The sequence below is a fragment of the Emydura macquarii genome, unplaced genomic scaffold (assembly GCF_026122565.2).
Source record: "Emydura macquarii macquarii isolate MOO-44397 ecotype Brisbane River unplaced genomic scaffold, CSIRO-AGI_Emac_v2 contig_2897, whole genome shotgun sequence".
In the NCBI taxonomy this organism is placed as follows: Eukaryota; Metazoa; Chordata; order Testudines; family Chelidae; genus Emydura; species Emydura macquarii.
The window spans coordinates 10455631-10479476 of record NW_027133034.1 but is presented as its reverse complement, the minus strand read 5'-3'; the positions used below and the strand labels follow the sequence as shown (position 1 = coordinate 10479476).

The 23846-nt window shown below is 37.8% G+C and overlaps 1 protein-coding gene across 5 annotated transcripts in view; it reads left to right on the top strand.

Annotated features, from left to right (window-relative positions):
- The window catches only part of AGTPBP1 (ATP/GTP binding carboxypeptidase 1), a 109350-nt gene that overhangs the window by 49362 nt on the left and 36142 nt on the right, over window positions 1–23846 (top strand). For all 5 annotated transcript variants that reach the window (XM_067569337.1, XM_067569335.1, XM_067569334.1 and 2 more), the window contains exons 14-24: window positions 889–1601; window positions 5017–5100; window positions 5374–5460; window positions 5546–5694; window positions 9516–9603; window positions 10610–10754; window positions 11870–12023; window positions 12836–13016; window positions 15140–15269; window positions 16843–16974; window positions 22881–23057. In XM_067569337.1, coding sequence (XP_067425438.1) covers window positions 889–1601; window positions 5017–5100; window positions 5374–5460; window positions 5546–5694; window positions 9516–9603; window positions 10610–10754; window positions 11870–12023; window positions 12836–13016; window positions 15140–15269; window positions 16843–16974; window positions 22881–23057 — 2040 coding nt within the window. The remainder of the gene's footprint in view (window positions 1–888; window positions 1602–5016; window positions 5101–5373; window positions 5461–5545; window positions 5695–9515; window positions 9604–10609; window positions 10755–11869; window positions 12024–12835; window positions 13017–15139; window positions 15270–16842; window positions 16975–22880; window positions 23058–23846) is intronic.

The following is a 23846-nucleotide window of genomic DNA, read 5'->3' as shown; positions in this document are numbered from 1 at the left end:
AATCTGAATATTGTAAACACTGGAAAGCAAATGGGTAAAAATTGATCAAGTGGAAAGTGTTTGTTTTAATGAGAGGACAAAGATGTCGATGAACCTTTCTTGTCCTTACATCAGCAATATCACATATCTGCTATGTGATTAAATGCTGCACACCTTTTTAATTTAATGGCACGTTTAAAAACAAAATACTTGAAAGTTTTAGGATGTCATTGAAGAATTGCTTCATTTAGGTCAGCTGTTCCCAACCTGTGGCGTGCCAGGGCTTTCAAGGTGGCCCGCAGCTCCCCTCCTGCTGGCTGCAGAAGGGAGCTGCTGCCTAAGGACCCAGGCGGAATGCGTTTCCGCAGGGTTAAAAGATGAGTGCAGGCTTCTTGCTGCAGCCAAGGGGATGGGAGATCAGTGCTCCCCGACTCCTGGCTATAGCAGGGAGCAAGGCAAAGTGCTCTGCCTGGGTCCATAGGTGCTGGGATCTCTGCTGAAGCCAGAGGGAGGAGAGCACTGATCTCCCGTCCCCCTGGCTGCAGAAGGAGCCACCGCCTAGAGACCCAGGTGGAGCGCACGGGACTACAGGATGGGTGGGGAGGCTGCTGGCAGAGACTGGTGTCCCTTCAGGGTTATAAAAATTATATCTGGCCCTCGAGTCAAAAAGGTTGGGAACCACTGATTTAGGTGATGGTTTGTCATTTTTCATTTGGAAAAGATTAACCTTTACAAAGATGACAAACGTTTTAGAATTACGTTTATCCTGAATACCTTATCCAAAATACACTTGTTTTATTGCCACTAAAAGTCATGGAAGGGGGGAAAAGCGTCCTTTTTATAAGCTAATACAAAGCGACTTTTAAAATGTGAAAAATTGTTTCCTAATCATGATCTTTCTTTGTAAAGGACCATGACTTAGTCTCCAAGGAACCAAAGCCATTTGCATCTGATGCAAATCTAGCTGGGCCTATTGTTGTTCCTACAGCAGGAGAGGAGCAGCCTGTAGAAGCAAATCATTCAGTCAAGGGAAATGCTATGAAAGAGAGCAATCGTGTACAAACGGAGGAGTGTAATAAAAGGCCAGCCTTTTTGGATCTGCCAAAGAAAGATCACAACAAAGACAATGGCTTACAGCAGCAAAGTGATCAAAAGAAACTGCTTTCATCATGCCAGTGCCTAAGCTATGAAATAGTGAAAGGCTTGGACAGAATCACTTTGCAGAATACTTCACAAAAAGAACAGTATTACAATACAGGGTGCGTAGTGAAGAAAGAAAGCAAAACTCGCCTGACCTCACTTACTTGTAATAAACCTTGCCAGCATGTTTCATCTTGCGGAAGTGTTCTGTTTGAGGGACGGTCTGCCCAGCTGGGGAAGCTGTGCTTTACCGGTGTTGATTCTGAGGAAGAGGATGATTCCAGCTCGCATTCGTCAGGGGAACAAGTGATGCTTGATGTGCCTGATACGTTGTTGCTCCATGACCCTGATCTTTATATAGAGATTGTGAAAAACACAACTTCTGTCCCTGAATATTCAGAAGTGGCTTACCCAGATTATTTTGGGCACATTCCCCCTCCATTTAAGGAACCTATCCTAGAACGACCTTATGGTGTGCAGAGGTGAGTTGACACATGTCTTTGGAAGAGCAATTGTTGCAAGAATAATACAAACGAGAAATTCATGTTTAATGTATAAAATCATCATCTTTGTTTATAGTCTTGTCTCTAGAATAATTTTCTTTGAAAATGCTTCAAAGGCAAGTGACAAGCTATTAACCAATACAAAGTGGTAAATGAAGGTAGGATCTGAAGTTCTTTGTGAAAGAAGTTTTTGGTGTAACTTTCTGTAATTAAGGCTATCTGAATGTTAAGCTACTGAAAATGTTTCTGAAATGAGAGATACTGCCGTGAAAATAAGTTGTGAGAAATAATGTGAGAATAAGTTGAAGGTGTAAGCAGTGAAAATTGATTTCCAAAGTTAAGCAGTGAATTATAAAAGATTAACATTTGTGGATTTCAGCTTTGATTAGGGAGCGTGTTATCAAACAGAAGAATTTAGAACTTGTTAATAATAATAAAAAAACAAAACAAAACTGAACTTGCATAGTTTCAATTTTTTTTTCTTTTTCTTCCTTCTTCGAGAAAGAAGAGCTTAGCTCCCAATTATGTAAATCAGTGAATGGCCAGTTTCAACATCCCGTTTTTACATTCCTTTATAGATCTGAAGCATTTTACACTCTCCTAAGAATGTTATTGGGTAATCTTATGCTAAGAGAAATCTTTACATTAGAGATAAAATTGGCATCTTGGTTCCAGTGCTTACTTTATGTATGAATTAAGGCACCAAGATGTACATTCACCTTCTAAATGGGAAAAGTTTTATTTGCTTTTATGTCTAGAGCTGGTGTGTGTAAACTTGAGGTTAGTCTCAGAATTTTGTTAGTTTGTTTTACTTAACACCCCCACAACCCAATACCTTTATTTGTACAGTCTGAAAGTTCTGTCTTGTGGAACAACTGGAATTCTTGTGAATCCTTCTGTACTTGATTCAGAAACCTATATTGCCTTCATTTTATGAGACCGCATCCTAAGAGTTCAGTGGTTGCAGATAACTCAGTTGATCACGTTACCACAATGTGATGGATTTATTGTAAGAAAACCTATTGAAAGGTCCTCCAGGAATCCAAACTTTGCAAAAACAAATAGAAAATGAGTATGGCTAAAGACTAGGTCAAAATTTACAAAACTACCATAGTGACTTGGGAGTTAAGGTCTGCTGATTTTCTGTGGGGACTAAAGTATTTTTGAAAATTTTACTCCTAGTGTAAAGTAAGCCGCCAGGGAAAGCACTACCTGTTTCCAGGGTTTTGTAGTAAAGACATAACTGTAGGATAGGAGATGGGACTGCTGGGTGACAGGAAGTAGCTTGGTGAAGCTTGGAAGTTTGAGGAACAAACCTGGAGATGCTGTCTGTGTTCAGGACCCAAGACTGGAATTCCAAGAGCAGAGTAGGCTAAAACTCTATTCTCTCTGCTCAAAACAAAGGGGTTAAACTGGGATTGTGAGCTTTGGTTAGTTTGTGTGTGTGGATGTGTGTCTCACGCACACCCATTCACTCACCAGAGCAGGGCAGCTGGGGCTATTCTCCAGGGGGCTTAACAAGGCCTGCTGTCAGTAGGACTGGGTATATAAATAGCTCCCTTTCCTCAGAAAAAAGGGAGAGCCTGGTTTTGGTGGGACGTGGCAATGCTGTTGGTCTCTCTAGGAAGAAAGGGGCAAGTAACCCATTATCAGCCTGGTTTTCATGGACTGTTTCTTGTTTTTTTTAATTGGGGAAGAATTGTGAAGCACATCTGTTTGGGGATTGGCTAAATTAATTTTGTTGGGAAAACAACGTTTGAGCTTTTTAATTTCATTGTGGATCTTCTCGTAACTCACCTTCAGAGAAGAACGTAATTTCTTACTTGTAATTCAAGTTTGCTGAAGTTAATGACTGATATACACCCACATTTTTACTCCTTTCCTTGAGATTTGAGGATTATGTTCTTACTATACGTTTTTAGGGCTTTTTAAGGATCAGGTATTTGGAAGCTGGGACGATCACTCAAGATCCATGAGTCACCAGGCTCATTAGTATCCCCAAGTTCTAAATTCTTTTGCTTGTTAGTGTCTAAATTTGTGCCTGAGACCAAAATCCAGGAGTGTGAATCTATTATAATTGCTGCTGTTCGAGAACAAGAATTGCAGGTAAGTAATCTTCATTTTTGCTTTTCCAGTTTTTCCTTTGTTTTTAAACATAAATATCTTCAGCTAGCTTCTGTCCAGCCCCATAACAACCAGCTGGTTAAAAATGTTCAATATGTTTCACCTTTATCATCTTTTGTGGTTTTTCCGTTTTGTGTTTTTCCCCAATTCATTTTCATTCCCACTATCATTTTAATTTATATAGTTCTTGTCACTGGGGTATCTGTATACATTACATCATTAATTAATTTTATCTTGACAACACCCTGGTGAGGTATGGAAATATTATTCCCATTATATAGATGGGGAACTGAGGCATAGGGTAGATAAAGTGACTTGTCTGGGTCATGTAGGAAGTTGGTGGCTGTGCCAGGAATTGAAGCCAGGTCCCAGCTGTCTATATACTAGACCATCTTTCCTGCTACCTTGATAACTTGGTACTTGTTGGGTTTGTGATTTCTTTAAAATTGGTTACTCTTGTAGTTAGACTGTCTTGGGTTAACAAGAAATGTCCTTTCTCCTTCCCACATTTATTTTAAGTGCAGATAATTGTCAGCCTGAGCCCACTTTCAGACTGCACTACAATACCCTCCAGTGTTCATCAGTTTCCTTCTGTTTTTATTGCAGGCACTGTGCAAGTTTTCCCACACAGCTCTGTCAATATACACACACTTGCTTTTGCAGTCCAGGGCCTCTTCTCTACAGATACGGCCAATTATGCAGTGGTTTTATGATATGGATAAAAAGTCCACCAGGCATTTGTCAGAGACTACCAAACTCATTCTCATTTGTCACCCATTCAGTAGATGAACATAGCTCTCCAGATGTGAAAGGCTAATAATGCACCAACCCACTCACTCCACAGCCTACCCCTTAAGACTTCTTTCAATTTTAGTTACAGAAGGATGTGTATAAATTACTAGTATAACTGAATCATTTTCAAATGTCACATAGATTTAAGCATTAATACCAAATAATATAGATCATCACATAATTTGAGCTTCTGCTATAATTATAAAAGTAAATTATTTCATAAAAGTTAAACCCCAGTGGTTTTTGTACGTGAAGAGTCAACCGCCTGCATATGTAAGTGTTGGAACTGATCAGCTGTGTATGCAGGCGCTTGCACACTGCACAACGGGGGATGACATTGAGGCCTCACCGAAAATCAGGCACTGTATTTGCATGTTTTGTGTCATCGCTTTGGTTGGAGACATACATTGGTATGTACCATTTCTAATTAAAATGTCATTAGAATGTACTTTAAGTAAGGATTCTCTTTTTACTACAGGACAAAAATATCCCAAGATATCGAAAGACTGATTCATCAGAATGATATTATAGACAGAGTCATGTATGACCTTGATAATCCCAGGTAGGATATTTGTTATAAAACAATCTTCTATTTGATGATAGCCAGTTTTGCTTTCTTCAAAGAAACTAGTCAGATTTAAGACAAAGTATAGTAGATGTGATGTTTGTGGTAAAGTCTGTAGTCCTAATCAAAGCAATACTGTACCACTTTTTGCTGTGATCCTGAATGTATTTATTTTGAACAGGTTTCCAATCCAAAATCTGAATTAACAAATGAGTTCCAAAGATCTATTTCATTTGCTTTATAATTGTCTTTTTTTCCTTTCTCTTAAAGTTATTCAGTGCCAGAAGAGGGGGAGATTTTGAAGTTCAACTCCAAATTTGAGTCTGGAAATCTGCGCAAAGTTATTCAGATTAGAAAGTAAGCTATCTTTCAGTTTTTATTTCGCATATATACTGCAAATTTCTTATTTTAAGAAGACTTATTTCTCTTTGTTAATCTTCAGAAACGAGTATGATCTCATTCTGAACTCAGATATAAACAGCAATCACTATCACCAATGGTTTTATTTTGAAGTCAGTGGAATGCGGACAGGCATTGGTTACCGGTTTAACATCATCAACTGTGAAAAGTCGAACAGTCAGTTTAATTATGGTAAGACTTCTTTTCAAAAGAGATGGAAATCTAGCATGTAGAGAGAACCACTGGACTAGTCAGGATCACTATTTTATTCATATCTTTATTACAAATTAAACTCATAATATTTCATGTCTGTCATTAGAAAACTATAAAATAAGCGATTAAAAATGTCCCCGTGTGAGTATTTAAAATGGAAAACCAAGGAAGTATTATGTTTTTTGAGTAAAGCTGAAGTATAAAAATGCTGTTTCTGGTTTCTATTAAAATTGTGGTACAGCTATTATCATAAGGTGCTGGAAAAGACAAGCTGAGTTGTTCTGCTTGGGTGCCAATAGGATGAAAACTAGAAGCCATTAAGACCCTCCCTGAAAATGTGTGAATGTTTAGTAAATGAAAATAAGTGCAAACATTGTCAAACAACTGTCTCCTGGAGTTTGGGGCTTTACATGTGAGGGAAAATGTCATATTCCTGAGAGATTAAATGTGATCAGTAAATCCATGTAAGAGATCAGCAGGAGCTGAAGATTTAAGTGGAAAAACCTCAAGTTCTCTTTTGAAAAATGTTTGTTTACATCACCATTTTGGAAGTGTTTGCGCTGCAGATGTGACATCTGAAATTTCTACCTAGTAGTATCTGTTGGGTGTGGGCACACACCCCTCCAAGCTACATTTTGACTTCTAAGAGTGCGAAAGGGAGCATGTCCAAATACAGTTCTTCTCTTCCATTGATGAAAGGATCAGTGGCCTTAGAACACTTACTTCATCAGTCTTTCTTTTTTGCCCTTTTGAGCATTTTCCTGGTTAGTTTAGTTTTTTTAGAGATTTGTTTTTTCACCAGTGTCATTGTGAGCATTCAGGGTTAATTTATAGGGATTACTTTCTTATGTTTTTCAACTCTGCTGTGCCTCTCTACCAGTAGCTGGGTCTGTGAACCTCTGTGGCAGCTATTAAGGCAGATTTCAGGTGCTGTGGTTCTTGAGATGCCACAATGTTGGTCACAGATACCTGTGCTCAATGTCTTGGGTGAAAGATCAAACCCAGATAGATGTTCCAACTATCTTGCCGTCTCTGCCAGAACTTAAAAGGAGCAGAAAGATTGCCTCAGACTCTTTCTGGTAGAGGAAGCTCTTGAGACTTAGTTGGCATTCCAGTACTGAATGTCAGGAATAGTATAGTCGATGCTGAAAAATGCTTTCACTCAAAACACTTGCATACCAAAAAAGCCTGCTTGTGAAATGGATCAAAGCAGAATGTAAAGGTCAATGGGAAGAGCCTGAAGCCCAGCCATGGGCCCAAGACTCCAACTAAGCATCAAGTTATCCCCCTCATTTATCTGGACAGTCAAATTGGAAGTTGAATAGTGTTCCTCTGCATTCCTGTGCAGCTAGGCAGAAACAGAAGGCTCCATTGTGATTTATAAACCAACAAGAAAAATTCAGGTGTCCGCTGAACAGCTGTAACCATTGTAGGGTAATACTTTTTCACAGAGCACATATTTAAACTGGCGAACTTATTGCCACAAGATGTTGTGGAGGCCAAAAATTTAGCAATAACTCCAGATAGTCTTGTTATCCATATAAATGTCTAATCCCTCTTCAATCAAAAATTTTGGAAGGAATATTAAAACTGCTGCTTGAAGTTTGAGCCAATCTCTAATAGAGGTTAGGATGAGTCCTAGTGTGAGGGACACCCCATCTGTTACATTTTCTGAAGCATCTGGTACTGCATGCTGTTGGAGACAGGATAGCATGGGCTTTGCCATTTTAGTACTGAGACCTAGAGAATTTCAGTACAGAAACTCCTTAAACTTGCTGGTTCTGCCCAACCTGGGTTATTAGAATAAGGCCAGATCCTGCACCCAGACCATATGATATCCTTGCACCTGATCATAGGTTGGATGCTGCCTGTACAGTGTCTTCAGAAAAAAGCTAATCTGCTGCTGTTCAAGACATCTTGCTCCAAAGCAGAAAACCTTCCACAAGGCTGACAGAAACATTTCTTCCCTTTGGCTTTTTATATTTAGGAAGTTCAACAGCTTTCTCTAGTGACAGCTCCAATTCAAATTTACTTTCCCTGAAATAAGTGGGTCTATCTCTAAGCCTGATAAAAGTATGCCTGGCAGTGATCTCTGCAAATCCTCCCTCTTTACAAAACCGCATTGTCTTCTCACATCCCACAGTGGTGAAATTTCTAACAGGGCTACCTTATTTTCCCACTGTCAGGATCCTAACGAGAGCAGTCAGGACCAAGGGACAGAGCTGGATCAAACCTGAGGCTGAGAGTAGCAGAGGAGTTCATAGGTTCCAGGCCAGAGTCCAGTTCAGGTTTTAGAGGCTAGGTCAGGAGGCATAGTCCAAATCAAGCGAACGTTGAAGCCAGGAGTTCAGGAACAAAGAGTAGGAGTGGGTCATGTCAGTTACAGGAGATTGTCAGTCAGTTCACCTCCCAGTTTTCTTCCCTAACCCGTGTTCCAACCCCAGGTGAAATAAAACTTTGTTAGATGTCGTGAGAACGTTGTCATTTTTAGATAGAACCAAGACAGTCAGGTACACCCTTGGACTCTTTATGACGTTTGAAAGTGTTAAGGGACAACACATATCATCCCAGAGACTTAAGTGGGCCTTGGTCGTAATCAGGACTTGTTACAATCTGGCTATGAAAGATCCATCTGGACATATTAGAGCTCAGACAGCCTTTGTGGCCTGCTTAGTTAATATCCCCGGATCAGAAATGGGTAGAACATCAACGTAGAGCTTGAGCCTACATATTTACCACTTGCTGTTCCTTGGTAGGAGCTTCCAGGTCAGATGCTAGTTTGGGGAGGGTTGTTCTACAGTTACAATTCAAGTAGAAAGCCTCTCACTTCCATAAAACTAGGCAAATAATAATCACCAAGAGTGGAATCTGTGTGGAGAATCACTTGAAGTAAGAATGGATAAGTATCCTATAGTGGTTTTTTGAGATGTGCTGTCCACACAGACTTCTTGTTCAGATTTCTTCTAAACTACGTATGCAACTCAAAAGTCATAATACTTTCCCTTGAAACACTGATATGAAATGTGTAAAATTCCTGTTAGAGCTAAGTGAACTGTTTTTAACAAATAATGTACTCAAACAAAGTTAGCCCTATTGTCTGATTCCTAACTATCCGTTAGCAAGCTTTGATTTTTATGAAGTTGCTGGATACTCAAAACTGACTGAAAGCTTGTCTGCATAGTATGTGGTAGTGCACACTATGGGGTTGTGATTTTTAAAGCACACTAACATGTTACATATTAATTGCTCTGTCTAATCTAGACCGTGCTATTACACACTAAAGGTTTGCTAACAGGCTTGACTGTAGTACTATTTGGCAAAGAAACATTTTTCTAATTTACCTGAAAAGCTCTGCTTATTAGGCAGCATCTGTTTTTATTGGTATTGTGGTGGTTATCCAGTTTTTCAGGTTGGTGGACTGAGGTACAAGAAGATTGAGACTTCCATTGATATTTTATAGTGACAGTGGGTTAGATGCGATTAAATCCAGGATCTTACTGTTTACAGTCCATTCAAGCCACTGCATTATTTTTAACTTACATTTGGTCTTTTTTGACCTGATGTTTCATTTGTACTTTTCTCATCTTGAGTCATTTTTCATTTCATATGTCTCTTGGCTGTTAGATGGTAAGACATGACATTCAGTCTTTATAATGGACTTTGTAGATTTCACTTTGATTAAAAAGTGAAATGAATATAGTGAGCTCACATGAGATTGTGTTCAAATGTGATCCATTGTTTATCTATACAAACTGTATTCCATGATGTTAAGATAAAAACTTAATGCATTTTTCTTAAAGGTATGCAGCCTCTCATGTATTCTGTTCAGGAGGCATTAAATTCCAGGCCATGGTGGACTCGTGTTGGGACAGATATTTGTTACTATAAGTAAGTATGGCAACAAAAATTGGAGGTAAGCAAATCTGTGGTGTTAGGCTGACGAATAGAACAAGCACAACCATGAAAAGTGTTGTGGTAATTTACTTGAATATTTCTGTAGCAAAGCAGTTTTGTTTGTTTTTTCTTTGGAAGTTTCTTAGATGTTGAAAAGTGAATTTAGAGAATAAAGTATTTTGTTGATGCTATGTTGATTAAAATTTTCTGGGAAACTGTATTCACTAAGGCTGTGTCTTCATGGACAGTGGCAAATTTGCTGCTGTCAGATCGATTTCCCTTCCCCCCCTACAACCCCGTTTGATTGAGCGGCAGTGAACACGTGCTTAATTGATCTGAAAGTCGATTTAATAAAACCACCTCCCCAAAAAGCGTAGTGCCATTGATGGGTATGCATTTCCCATTGGTGCAGCACAGTGGGGATGGTGCGCTAAACAGAAGTTACAAAGTTGAGGAAGTTACGCAAGCTACACAGAGTAACTCCCGACGATTGCAGTTGAATTTCGCTGGCAGTGTAGACCAGGTCTTGATAACTTGTGTATGTGTGTGTAAATATTTAAGCATTTTTATTACGAGTTTAACAGTGGGCTTTAGCACCTCACATGTGGTATTGTTGACTTTCTTTTGGGATCCTGTGATGGAACATCTTTCAAGGTGTTCACTCCTTGTTTGTGGGAGAGATCCTAGAAGATAAAACAGCAAAACTGCTTATCTTTACAAATTGCCCTGTCATGGAAGGAGCTTGCCACCCCTTCTGCTCAGTGGCTGTCTACGTTAGGTTTTTTCCCATTTCCCCTTAAAATTTCCCACCATTTCTACTACAGTGTGTTTCTACTAGTATAGCAGCAGTATACATAGGTATTTTACCCATTATGTCATCTCACCCTTCTAAGAGCCAGGAGGGTTTTCATTATACATTCAGAAATGATAATATCAGATGTAGTAAAAGTATCTAAAAATCTCTACTAACACTTTTATGCTGGTTTTGCTTCACTTTTAGGAATCACTTTGCTAGAAGTTCAATTGCTGCTGGTGGTCAGAAAGGAAAATCTTATTATACAATTACATTCACAGTGAGCTTCCCACACAAGGATGATGTCTGCTACTTTGCTTACCACTATCCATATACGTATTCAACATTAAGGGTGAGAGAATACCTGAACTGGGTTACTTGGATGTTTGTTTATAGTAATGTATAGCTTTCCATGACAAAACTCTACTTGCTTCTAAACATTAGTTCATAGATATGAAAAGGGTACATAAATGAAAGCATATCTGTTGAAAAGTAATAACACTTTAATAAAAGTTCAAATAAAAGAGAGGAATCAGAATATATGTAATGAGTTTGTTTGTGCCTTAGAACAAAAAACTGCAAGAAATTTGGCATGATCTTCATTTCCCTATACTGTGTCTGATAATTATAGGAATTACAGCTATATCAGTAATTGACTTAAAAGATATTTCCTTTTCATCCCCTCTTCCAAAAAGCATTGAAAACACTGACCGCAGGAGAGTATGGATAAAAATCAACATCTTGATATAACTCCTTAAAGTTGCCTAGAATGACATCCAGTTTACCATGTTCCAGATCTATCTCCCACTGAAGTCTATGGGAGTCTTTCCATGGACTTCAGTGGGAATTTGGTGAGGCATATGTGGCTAAGATGATAGTGTCAAATTAATCTAGGTTCTGTCTTTCATATCTTATCTGTCTACTTATAGCTTGCTCATTACTGAGGTATCTGAACTATTAAGGAAAAGGATTAAAAAGGAGATACATTTTCAGGATAATGAATTGACTTAAATTGTGATGGTGTTAGGCTTTGTTAATGTTTGTAAAGCAAAGTGAGATGCCTAACTAGAATATGCTGCATTTGTTATGTTAACAAAAGCCAATCTGGGACTCACCATCTAGAATAGGTTGATATTGAAGGAGCCTGATCATGGCGTACCATTCACAAACCAAATGGCTACTCCTTGTGGGAGTGTCGTCTGGTAAAAAACACAATGAAAGAGGGTGATGCATAGAAGTACAAAGTGATCCAAAAAAGATATTAAAGTTTTAAAACACTTTACACAAAGAAATACATTGAGTCAGCTGTAGATGTAGTGGAAACCTAGAAGATCATGGCCAAAATAGTGATGGGGGAATATCTTCAGTACCTGGAACAATAAAAATAAAATACTTAAAGAAATCTTTATTTGTCATATACAAAATTGCAAAGGATTTAAGTACCTTTTCATCATTTTGGGGATGAAGATGCATCTTCAGAAATTGGAATCCATGCACAACCCTCAGCAGATCTATTTTCGACAAGATATTCTGTGTGAGACCCTGTCTGGGAACAGTTGTCCTTTAGTCACTATCACGGCCATGCCAGAGTCAAATTATTATGAACATATCTGTCAGTTCAGTAAGTATAAATTTTCTTTGATCCACTTAAAATTAAAATGATCCACTTAAAAAATGTTAGTCTTCTAAAAATGTTAATGCTTCATTTGTCTGCAGTTGTTGGTGGGTCTTTGCTATTTTTACAATAACATGACAAAACTGAATGAATGTCATGAGATTACCAATGGTTGGTCTGCTGAAATTCATAATTTACTTTTGTGTTGAACAAAAATAACAACCCCACCTGATTCTTGAATTGTTTAAAGATAAATGTTGGATCTGCATGTTTTCTAAACATGATTTTTCTTTTTCATTTAAAAAAGTACTCAGCTGTCAAACAAGATTTATTTTTATGCTAAGCTTTATTAGTCTGTTACAAGACAATCCCTAACGTCTGAATCTTTAGCTTTATTCATGATCTCATAACAATTCTTTAGTCCAAAAAGATGTATTTTTCATAGAACCCATTTCATAACTCTTACATTACTGATGATTGTAACATCATATGGCCCCAAAAGGATCCCATTTCTTTTCCAAATTTCTCTCCCTTATTAAGAGAGGAACTGAAATTATATCATGTAAATTAAGAATCACTCGTTCTTTTAACTGATGATGTTTATGTAGCTGTTTTTTTCATGTTTCATTAAACTTAAAATCCATTGAGACACCTGTGTAACAATCAATATTATAAAATACTGTCATACTTTATGAAGAATTCAAAATTGATGTGACTTTATTTTGAAAAATACTGTACACCACCTTCTATCAATTCAAACTGTTTAATTTACTTGTATTACATCTTGAAGTTTTTGTGAATGCTTTTTTTTTTTTTAGGGAACCGTCCTTACATTTTCTTATCTGCTCGTGTACATCCTGGAGAGACTAATGCAAGCTGGGTTATGAAGGGAACTTTGGAATATCTTATGAGTAATAATCCCAGTGCCCAGAATCTACGAGAATCCTATATTTTTAAAATTGTCCCTATGCTCAATCCAGATGGTGTCATCAATGGAAAGTAAGTTAAACTATGATCACAAAAGTGCAATTAATTAATGTGAGATCTTTCTGAATCTTTTATAATAAAACAATGTCGAAGTCTTGAAAAAAATAAAAATGCATTAGTTTTCCAGAATTAACACACAATCCTTATTAAGCTGAATTTTCATATTTGGATTTTTAGGCTTCTTCTAGTGTTTCACTAGTTAGCAAAACTACTATATACAAATCTTACTTACAAAGTGTTTTCCTGATCTCTCCAGTTAAACATATGTACTAGTAATTTTAAGAGCCTCCATGATCCAGACTATGAAAACCTTACTTTTAAATGTAGGGTCTTTTATACACGGTCTGACTATGATTTGAGATGGTACTTTATCTAAGAATTAACTGTGGCTTTAAGCCACAGCCCTGGGCACTGGAGGTAACATGGAATTTGAGGGAGGCTTACGCAAGTCAGAGCAGAAGTGGAGGCACAGTATAAAAGGTGATGGGGCCATAGCCTCCTCCATTGATGTTGTGTACAATGTATACCACAAATTCATTGGCATGTTGAACACTACTGCAGCACAGATGTCAGAATGGAGGGCTAGCACTGACGTAATTAAGCTATGAGCCAAATATGTAGCATAGGTTAAGGCTTACATACTGTACTGAGTCAAGATTTCTCACAAAGGTGTGTTCTAGTACTTTTTTGTTGGTGCAAGAATCCAGTAATGTAAATGGGTCCCTTTTGTATGCCTATAACAAAAGGTAATGTTATCTTTCAGTGTTTATTTTTTTGAATTTTACTATTTAAAGTTGTGTTCTCAGAATAACGTTCTTGCAAATTGTATCTGTAAAATAAGTACCTTCCACAGAACATGCTTTTGCAATATGGTTTTCCAGAACATATTTTCATCAGAGCTTTCCATGCATACCTCAAAAATATCTTTTGGTAGAACAATCCCTGGATTTCTAGGTTAAGGAACACCAAGTTGACACAATTATAATTGTAAATATTGTTATTAACTAAGCCTAATAACTAAAATAAGACATACAAAGATATTACAAATAATTAAAAATAGTTGTGTAAATTTGTTGGATTTAACCTATTCTCATCCCAAAACTAATAATTCTTGCAGCTAATACAGTGAAAGAGGATAGCGTATAGGCCGTATCAGATAAAAGGATGTCTGGAAGCCAATTCAGTATTCAAACACTTTCCTTAAAAAAGGACTAATGCAGGGGAAAAACCATTCCCAATTTAATTCATTAAGGCTTAACCACAAGATTCCACACTGCTATTCTTTAATATTAGCATTCCCACCGAAACCCCAAAGGGATGGTCACAGATGTTTCAATACCATTTTTAATAAAGATTTTTGTGACGCTCAATTTACTACATTTGGCCACCAAGAATTTAGATGGAAACAGGGTTTTTTAGGTTAAATCTATAATTTCACTTTAACTAGTAAACATGACAGAAGATATGACTTTTTGAGCAAGTAGTTTCTAAAAGGTGCTGTCATGTCATGTTTCACATAAAATATACTGTCATGCTTCACATAAATAGCTCTTCTGGGCTTTACAGCTGTTCACTTACATGCTCCACCTTCCCATATTTATTCACATGCACTCCACCAGTCACTCTGGTTTAAAATTCATGCTAGTGCATAAAAGCCAAGAATGTGTGTCTGTACGCAAAAAACCAAAAATCTAAAATAAAATTCTTAAAAAGACTGTAGGAACTTGTTAAACTTAAGCAGTGCTTTAAGTCTTTCTGAAACATTGCTTGCTGTAGCCACTCATCTTCTTGGTTTCTTTTGGTTTTTTTAATAGCTAGTTGGTCTCATGAATGCTACCAGGCTTGCCTGTGACAGGCCTTATATGTTTGCTGATTGATAGAATCTAAGGTCAGAAGGGACCAATATGATCATCTAGTCTGACCTCCTGCACAATGCAGGCCACAGAACCTCACCCAACTCTTCCGCTAGAATACATTTTTTTTTTCTTGATACAAACTTGGATTTAAATTCTCAGTTGACCATACAAATTGAGAAGATGTGTCACAAGCAAAACTTACAGTAGTAAGGGTAATTTTTAAAATAAGTAAAGTTATATTGTGTGTGAGACATTCCTCTATAAATTTGTCTTTCATAGCCACCGCTGTTCTTTAAGTGGGGAGGATTTGAACAGACAATGGCAAAACCCAAACCCAGACCTGCATCCCACAATTTACCATGCCAAGGGCTTACTACAGTATTTGGCTGCTATAAAACGTTTGCCTCTGGTGAGTATGTGTGTTTGCTTAAAATAGGCATTTCAAAATCATTCTAACTTTGTGTACAGATACTCTCTCTGTAAAAGTAAACACATTTATAGGTCCTTGCAACTGTCTCACATGCTTACAGATGTGACTTGGAGGGTTGATCAGAAACTTCTGGAACTATTTCCAGTTGTATTGGACAAGAGCGATCACTATGGTTAGTGTTGCAAAAATGTTGTTAACTCCTCTGTTTTGATTAATTCATGAGCCTTTCAATACTGTGTATCTAGCATTTGTTTCCAGGCATTGTTAAATTAGAAAAAGGTGGGAAAAAGCCTCATATTTTGAACATAAATTTTTTTTTAAGGCAGTTGTAGTAACGAAAACAGTTGAATTCAGAAAATTCTAGATATGTTGTGTTGCTAGATTTGAAATTTTCTTTGGAAATGGCCTAGTTTTATAAAGCCTATGGCAATCTGGAACATTTGCAGTGTGACTAAACCTAAGTTTGTACTTACATGTGCACAACTACATAAGCCCCCAACTATGCCAAAATGTATGCATATACCTAATGTTGACCTTGAGTCATCCCTTTGAAACCAGTGAAGTGTCACTGCAGAATCAGGACCCAAAGGTCAAAATCAGGGTGTCCCTATAGCGTTTAACATGGAAGGGAGAGTCAGGATTCCTTCCTTCCTTCCTTCCCTCCTCCTCCTCCTCCCCCCCCCCCCCCCCTCCCCCCCCCCCCCCCCCCCCCCCCCCCCCAGCACTCCCAGCCATTTCTGGTCTTCCTCTTCCAACTCTTTCCTCTTAGGAAGTCCAAAAGAGAGGAACAGGAGACACATGAGTATAGAGCTCTTCTCTCAGTTCATGAACATCTTCATTTTTCTTTTCAGTGTGCAGCTAAGTTAGCTATGCATATATGAGTAGCAAAGTCTTCCTTAGTGTTATATACTTCGAGTTTAGGAAGAAATTTCAGTCCATCAAAAATCCATTGTGCATGCAACTTTAAAAGGCGCATAACTCCATTTAACCATCTGATTTTTATTAGAACACTCAAAGGTACCTCTCAAGCAGGATTCTTTTTATGCCAATTTTTTTAACCCCAGCCATTGCAGCTGTAGCTGAAGTTAAAAAATGTTAAATAGGGTTGAAGAGTAGTTTCTTTTGCTCTCCTCCTAGTCAAAAATGACTGCACCGATTGAGTAAAACATTAAAATATGAGAAGCTTTGGCATAGACCAGTTTTCTGTCTGACACGTGAAAGTTTTAGGAGTTATGAGTGAATGAGAACAGGTGTTTGGACTGGATACCGCTCTTAAAGCTTAACTCTGTGGTTGTTGCTACTGCTTCTGTTGTGATAAAAATGATAAAAGCCACACACTCTGAATTCACTGGGGGGGGGTGGGGGGAACAATTATGCTTTCTTCTTAATACACAGGTTGATTGTATAATGTCCCTTTCATTTGCTAATGCTGGCTCTTTCAGCACATGTTAATGCATGCAATTAAGATGAAAGATGAGGAAATGTGTAAAACTTTAAAACAGGCTACAGCATAAGATATAAAATATTGCTTTTATTTCTCCATATGTTGTAGGTCTACTGTGATTATCATGGTCATTCTCGTAAAAAGAATGTATTTATGTATGGTTGCAGCATCAAAGAGACAGTATGGCACACTAATGTTAGCGCTGCCTCTTGTGACCTGATGGAGGACCTGGGTTATAGAGTGAGTAAAAGTTTAAACCTTCAAATAAGTTGCGGAAGAGTAATTATATCTTGATTTCATCATGTCGTTACTTTGTTCTTATAGGGGGGGGGGGAATGTTAATCTGATCTAAAGTGTCTATACTGAACGTTTTGTCAAAGGTATTCATCCGCAAGAATAGGTGGTGGTCGCTTGCCCCTAGGCTATGCCATTCTCTAGGAGATGTGCATTGCGGATGTTACACACCTACAATTTATGCTTTGTGATTTGTGCAGTAAAACCAATACCTACCTATGCACAGACAGGGTGTTACTGATTTACTGTAACTTACTCACTTTAAGGTAATGGTGGGATCTAAACTGGAAAATGATGTTTGATTGCTTTTACTTTTTTCTGTCTGAAAAGCATCACGGGCAACGTTGTTTCCTTGTTTATGCTATTCTCAACTTTGAGTACTGGTGTCATTGCATACAGTATGATTACAGTGTCATGCAATTTTGTGCACAGTATAAAAACAATTCACCAATGTAACAGATTATTTTTTCAATGTTTTAAAAATAACTTCCACAGCCTTGTGCACACACCATCTTGCTTTACAACAGTCCATGCCCACTTAAAACTATCACTATTTTTATGTTCATGAATGTTCTTGAACTTTTAATAGAATAATAGCACTAAAATATAAATATCACGTTTGTTGATCTTTAAAGTCATTTTGTTGTAGGTATAATTATCTCAGTATTTGTAGCACTTCCCTACTTTCTCATATACAGAATACCTCAGAAATACTACACGTGCTAAGAAACATGTAATTGGTTTCATTATCTAAGACAATTTGGAAGTGTAAGGGTGACTGCTGTAGAGAAAAAACCCAAAAGTAAACTTTTAAAAACAGAAAAGCATTTTGGAATCTAGGAAGGTATTTGGAGAAAGTAATTACTAATGTAGTGATACTTAACCTGTAGCACTAGAGCTGCGTATGGTTCTAAAAGAGTCTATGGGTCTAATTGTAGCTCTTCTTTCTCTGCCTAGCTTCATGCAAAGTTAACAGTGTGTCAGTCAGAGGAATACTCTTCATATGTCAGGGAATGCCATACAATTGGACTAAATCACTCTCATGTAGCCAGGAAGGGGAAACAAAGGAAAACACACTGGTCCCTCTCAAAAGGAGGGGTGTAAAGAAGAGAGTGTCAACATTCGTAAAATAGCCATTAAATCATTCATTTGACAGTTGGCTGTTTCATCTTTATTCTTCTAATTAAACATGAAAAAAATAGATTTTTATGCCTATTTTTTCATTGAACAAAAATGAAAGGTAAAAGTAGTTCAGCTTCTCAAAGCAACAATGACATTATTTCCTGGGCTAACAAAGTGTAAACAAATATTTGTATAGATTTTTGTGAAAAATGTTAAATTATGTACAGAATTATGAACGCTTACTTTTTTTTATTGAAAACACTTTTATCTTACTCATTTTTATTTATTCTCTTCATTGGTGGGTTTAGATGAATTATTTCAGGCCAGGCTAGTATCACTGTCTATTATTAAGGCTGCTGAAAACTTCCCATTATTAGATCCTGTTTTTACTTGCTTATAACTTCATAAAACTTGACCCATTTGGGCTGAAGTTTTCCAAAAGGGCCTCTTTCCCTGTCTGAATTATTTTGGAAAATTTTAGAGTAAATTGTCGAGCCATTTCTGATAATGAGGCTAGGGAAAATATGTTCTGCTCATATTAAATTTGCTAATCTTTTCTTTGTAAATTCTTAAACGGGAGCAGAGTCCATGAAACTAGGCAGGGGATGGCCTTTGTGTCAGGGATGTGCCTTTTCCCGATTCTCTGAAAATCTGCCCAAGTTATAAATCTCTGAAGAAGTGCAATTTGCACATGCTTAACAGAGACTTGCTAGAGCTTCACAGCTAAATCCACTGAAGATTCCATCAGCACTAAACATGCTGCAGTCTGGGGCTGTGAGGAGCTTAGCAGGACTGTCTCTGCAATTGCGAATCTGGATTTTTGTGGCCCATGCCAGGTCCAGACATCTGAACAGACAGCATGGAGACTCTGGCATTGTGTTTGTCCTGTTGACACCTAGGCAGTGTGAGAGAGGCACCTGATCTGAATGCAGAGGGAGCAAGAGCTAGATCTGGTGGAGATGGAGGAAGTAGATTAGAATAAAGAGCCTGCGTAGGGGTGGGGATGGGGACTGGGACTGCAGATGGGCAGGGGAGGAGTGGAAACTGGGGGTGGAGGGTGTCTACAACTGGCTGAGTAAGGAGAATCTTGGTGGGAGCTAGGTGGGAGGAGAGTGGGACTGGGAGCCAGTGAGTTGGAGGAGACTGAAACCAGAGTAGGAGCCAGGGGGGATACTGGGATTGTCTGGGCAAAGAGACTGGGACTCAGAACCAGTGGAGTGGGGAGAAAGGTGGGGGGTAGAGGGGAGACAGATCTGGGGAGGAACTGGAGTATGGGGAAGAGCCAGGACTGACTGTGCAAAGAAACTGTGAATAGGAGTTGATGGGGAAACTGAGATTGGATGAGAACTCCAGGAAGGTGGACTGGGAGCCGGGAGGGGCGGGGGGAGAGGAAGGGGGCAGAGAAATGGGGTGAGGGGTGGGTTAGAGATGGGTTGAGGAGCCAGGAAGAGAGGAACTGGGATTAGGAGGCCACAGGGGAAAATAGGACTGGCTCGGCAAGGACACTGAGAATGGAATGATGTCTCCAATTCTCAGGCTTGGTACTTTGCCAGGTAATGAAAATGAATCTTGCAGGTGTCAATATGATGACACATGATGGAATCCCTGTTTTTCTATTAGGTTTTTTTTTTGGTTTTTTTTTTAAACCTAGAGATTGCGGACAACAAATACATTAAAGAACATTATAAAGGTTGAAGAGACAAGCACTCAAAAGTTTAACAAATGCAGAATTAAGATAATCTGCAACCTTAATTCATCCACATTGTGGATATGCATTATGATAGTCTTTAATTACATGATCACATGCTGTGTGCACAGGGTGGACTTGCTCTAGGGATGGAGTTTTTAGAGAAAAAGACGGTTGTATGTAGGACCCCTGCTCCATTTGTTGCAGAAGTTGCGAAGTGTGTAGTGAATGAGGCATGGGATTGCAGGCAGGCAAAGGGTGATCTCCTGGTTAAGGCATTTGAATGCTACTCCAGGAATTTGGTTTTATCCTTTCCTCTGCCACAGAGTTCTTGTATATTGATGGGCATGTCACTTAAACCAGACTTTTCAGAGGTGTTCCTTGTTTTCTGGTTGCTTCATCTGAGACTCTGGGATGTGATTTGCAGAAGTGCTGGGAGCTCACAGTTGCAACTGAAGTTAATGGGAGCGGTGCTATGAAGATCTAAAGGACTATAGACTCTTGTGAACATCAGGTCCTGAGTGCCTCATATTGGGCCCCCAAAACTCATGGATACTTTTGACCTTAATGTCTCTGTGCCTCAGTTCCCCATCTGTATAATAGAGTCAATAATCTCACAGGGTTTGTCATGAAAATAAATTGTGAAGCACTCAGATACTATAGAGATGAGCACCACAGAAAATACCATGAGGAAATTAATAATTCTGTCTTCAGAGCAGGATTGGAATGAGGAGAAAACAGAACATTAAATAGTTGCTCATTAAGTGAGCACCATTCATCTTGTGCACTGACCAGTGCAGCGGTCCTGTGGAAAAAGTAGTATGTGATCATGTAATTAGATTGTGTTCATACTGCATATACACAAGGGGACTGTATTAAGGTAGCCTTAATTCTGGCATTTTCTAATTTTTGTGTGCTTGACTGTGTAACCATAATGTTCTTTTAATGTAGTTTTTTTTGTGGGTAGTATTTCCCAGTGCATTATTACTGCATAAATCTGTTTGATAAGGATTTTTAAATTAAGACGAAAATAGAAGTTTTTGCATGCTCAAAATATCTGTAAAATAATCTTTCCTGAAAATAAGATGCTCTACTGTGTAGTTTCACTGCCACCTTGTGGCAGTCACAAATGTATAATTTTTTTTTCTTTCTTTTTTTTACTTTGAAGATGACACTTTTTAAAAGGAGGCCTGGTATCTGCATCTATTTGCACACTTACTGTTTTTTTCATAGTTATGCTTACCGATCAGGTGACTGCACATGTGAACTGCTAGTTATAAATCTAACAAGATCAAACAATTATGCATGCTATTTGGTGCTCAAACTTCTGGCCTCCCTTTTTATAAAAAAACAACCCCCAAATACTGGATTGCTTTCTTTGCAATTTCTTAGCTGTCTCTCATTATTTACGCTTCATTATCCACCTCTGTCATGTAAGCCTTGTCTACATTATGGCATTTCAGATACCTGCATCAGTGTTAGCAACTATTTAGGTGCTATTATAGACCAGTCTCGAGTTTTTTGACAAGGACTGAAATGTCTGAACCCAGTCTATATTAGCACTTGTACCACTTGCTAATGAGAGAGAATTTGTATAGAAGTGCAAATGTGTCCATATTACCAAAAATGGAGAGAGTAGTCATGTCATATATGCCAAACAAATTCAAATAAGTTGAAAACATATTACTTTTTTGCATCCCACACACAGCACCATATTTTTAACTGAAGTGAAATCTTTTGTGAAGTTTTCAAGAGTGAAGGATAAGGGTCAAAGAGAGAGAGAACCGCAAGTGAACAACTGAAGTTAGTGTCATATTTTTCAGCTACAGAAGAACTGAAGATACCAATCTATTTAGCGCTTACATTTTAAATGTTAGGTTTTGGTTTAAAACACTCACCCCATAAGTCTCAAATGTTTTAATCTCTGGCATAATTTAATAAAGCTGCTCCCAGTTTTTTATTTTTAAGAACAGATGCCTTAGGAGATCACCTGATATCTGAAAAGCTGTTCTGCTATTAGGTAGGATTTTCAAATAATGTGCAAGAATCACTCTGAAGCATCTTTGTTTAAATAAATCCTACACCAATATTCTTTCCAGTGGCATAATCCCAATGCAGTTAATCTATATAATGTACTCAGTGCTTCAGAGTGCTGGGTTGAAATGTTGCTGACTAGTTCTTCTCTTCTTCATAATAGTGCTTTTTTATATTAACGTTTTACTCTGCGATTTTGACTTTTGCTTGTAGTTTAGTCAGTTAGAACATTACAAATGATACCTGAATAAGTCACCAAATCCATATCAAGTTAAGATGTACTGTGCATCTTAAGGGACATTTTTCAGATAAATCCCCAGTTCAACAAAGGCCTGATCCAAAGCCTGTTGAAGTCTATGGAAGGACTCCCATTGACTTCAGTGGGCTTTGGATCAGGCCCAATGCTTACATATATGGTTAATTTACAACCTATCCCTGTCTTTAAAGTTGGAAATTAAACACACACAGTTCAGTTGTTTGCTGGATTGGGACCTAAAACATTTAAGTATGTACGTACTCTTAAGCCTGTGAGTGGTTCTGTTGAAGTTGAACTTATTCCCATGCTTAAAAACTAAGCCTATACTTAAGTCTTTGCTGAATCAGTGTCACAAATACTACATAGTACTTTAAAATACAGAACTTCATACACATTAATTATTGAAACTGAATATTAATAATTTAAATTACCTTTCAGTTTTTGCACTTCACTCAGCTGCAACAATAAACAAAATTAGTCCTGCATTATAGTCAGATCTTTTCTAGTAGACACTTCAGTTTCTGGTTTTTATGTATTTGCTTGTCAAACTTTTAATAATTGGGTTGCAAACACTACTAGGGAATTTTTAAAGATGGGGGAAGAATGAATCTTGGGGATGGGGGTTGGCTGTTTTTAAATAATGAAAACATTGGATGGTTTTTGTAAAATATTTTTTTATTCTGAAATTTGAGATCTGGACTGTGATAACATTTCTTAAAAACAAATACTTTTTTTCAAATTACTATCCTGTAGACTCTTCCTAAGATTCTCAGTCAAATTGCCCCAGCATTCTGCATGAGCAGCTGCAGTTTTGTAGTAGAAAAGTCCAAGGAATCGACAGCACGTGTTGTTGTCTGGAGAGAGATAGGAGTACAAAGGAGCTACACAATGGAGAGCACACTCTGTGGCTGTGATCAGGGCAAATATAAGGTAAAGAAACTAGATGAAGTAAAAGCCTTCCTGTGGATTGTTTACCATTCGTATTGATACCACTTTTTTTAAAACCCAGCTTGTCTGCTTTTAAAAAGGTAAAAAGCCCTATAACAGGATGTTTATACACATTATATTGTGCAAAACAGTTTATTTCAATATAATGTAGATTCCTTTATAATTCTTTTGGATCTGTCATTCTAAAAATGTAATTTGTATGATCTGTTTGTTGTCCCTATTAACAAGACTACTATTAATATTTGATTTAAATAAAAATATTATGGTTGAAATTTTAAATCTACAAATCAAGAAATTCATGGGTTTTACTTTTACTTGGAAAAACTTTTATCAGTAACAGTACATCAAGTATTTTAATACAAACTTCTTGGTTACATGCGCATTTGCAAGTCTTCGGAGCTCTCCTCTTGATACAATGAAGTCATCCCTAATGTCCTCTCCAGAATTCTTTTCCATGGCAGAAACAGGAGGCAGATAAAGCCAAATATATTCGTGCTATTTTAGCAGCTCACTGTTCAGTAGTGAATAAAGGCTGTTAAATTTGCTACCTTTCTGACTCCCTCCCTAATGCAGGGTCTTGTCTTTTAAAATTTTGTTTTCTTCAGAAGTGTCTCAACAGTGTTGGATGAGAAAATCAGGGCCAGCTAGTGTTTCCAGTACAGCATAAGTCTCTTGCCCTATGCCTCTTTTTTTGATAACCTGTTATCCAACAGTTGAATACTGCTAAGAAGAACAAATGGTGGGAAATGGAGGAGGCTTTAGGTCATCCAC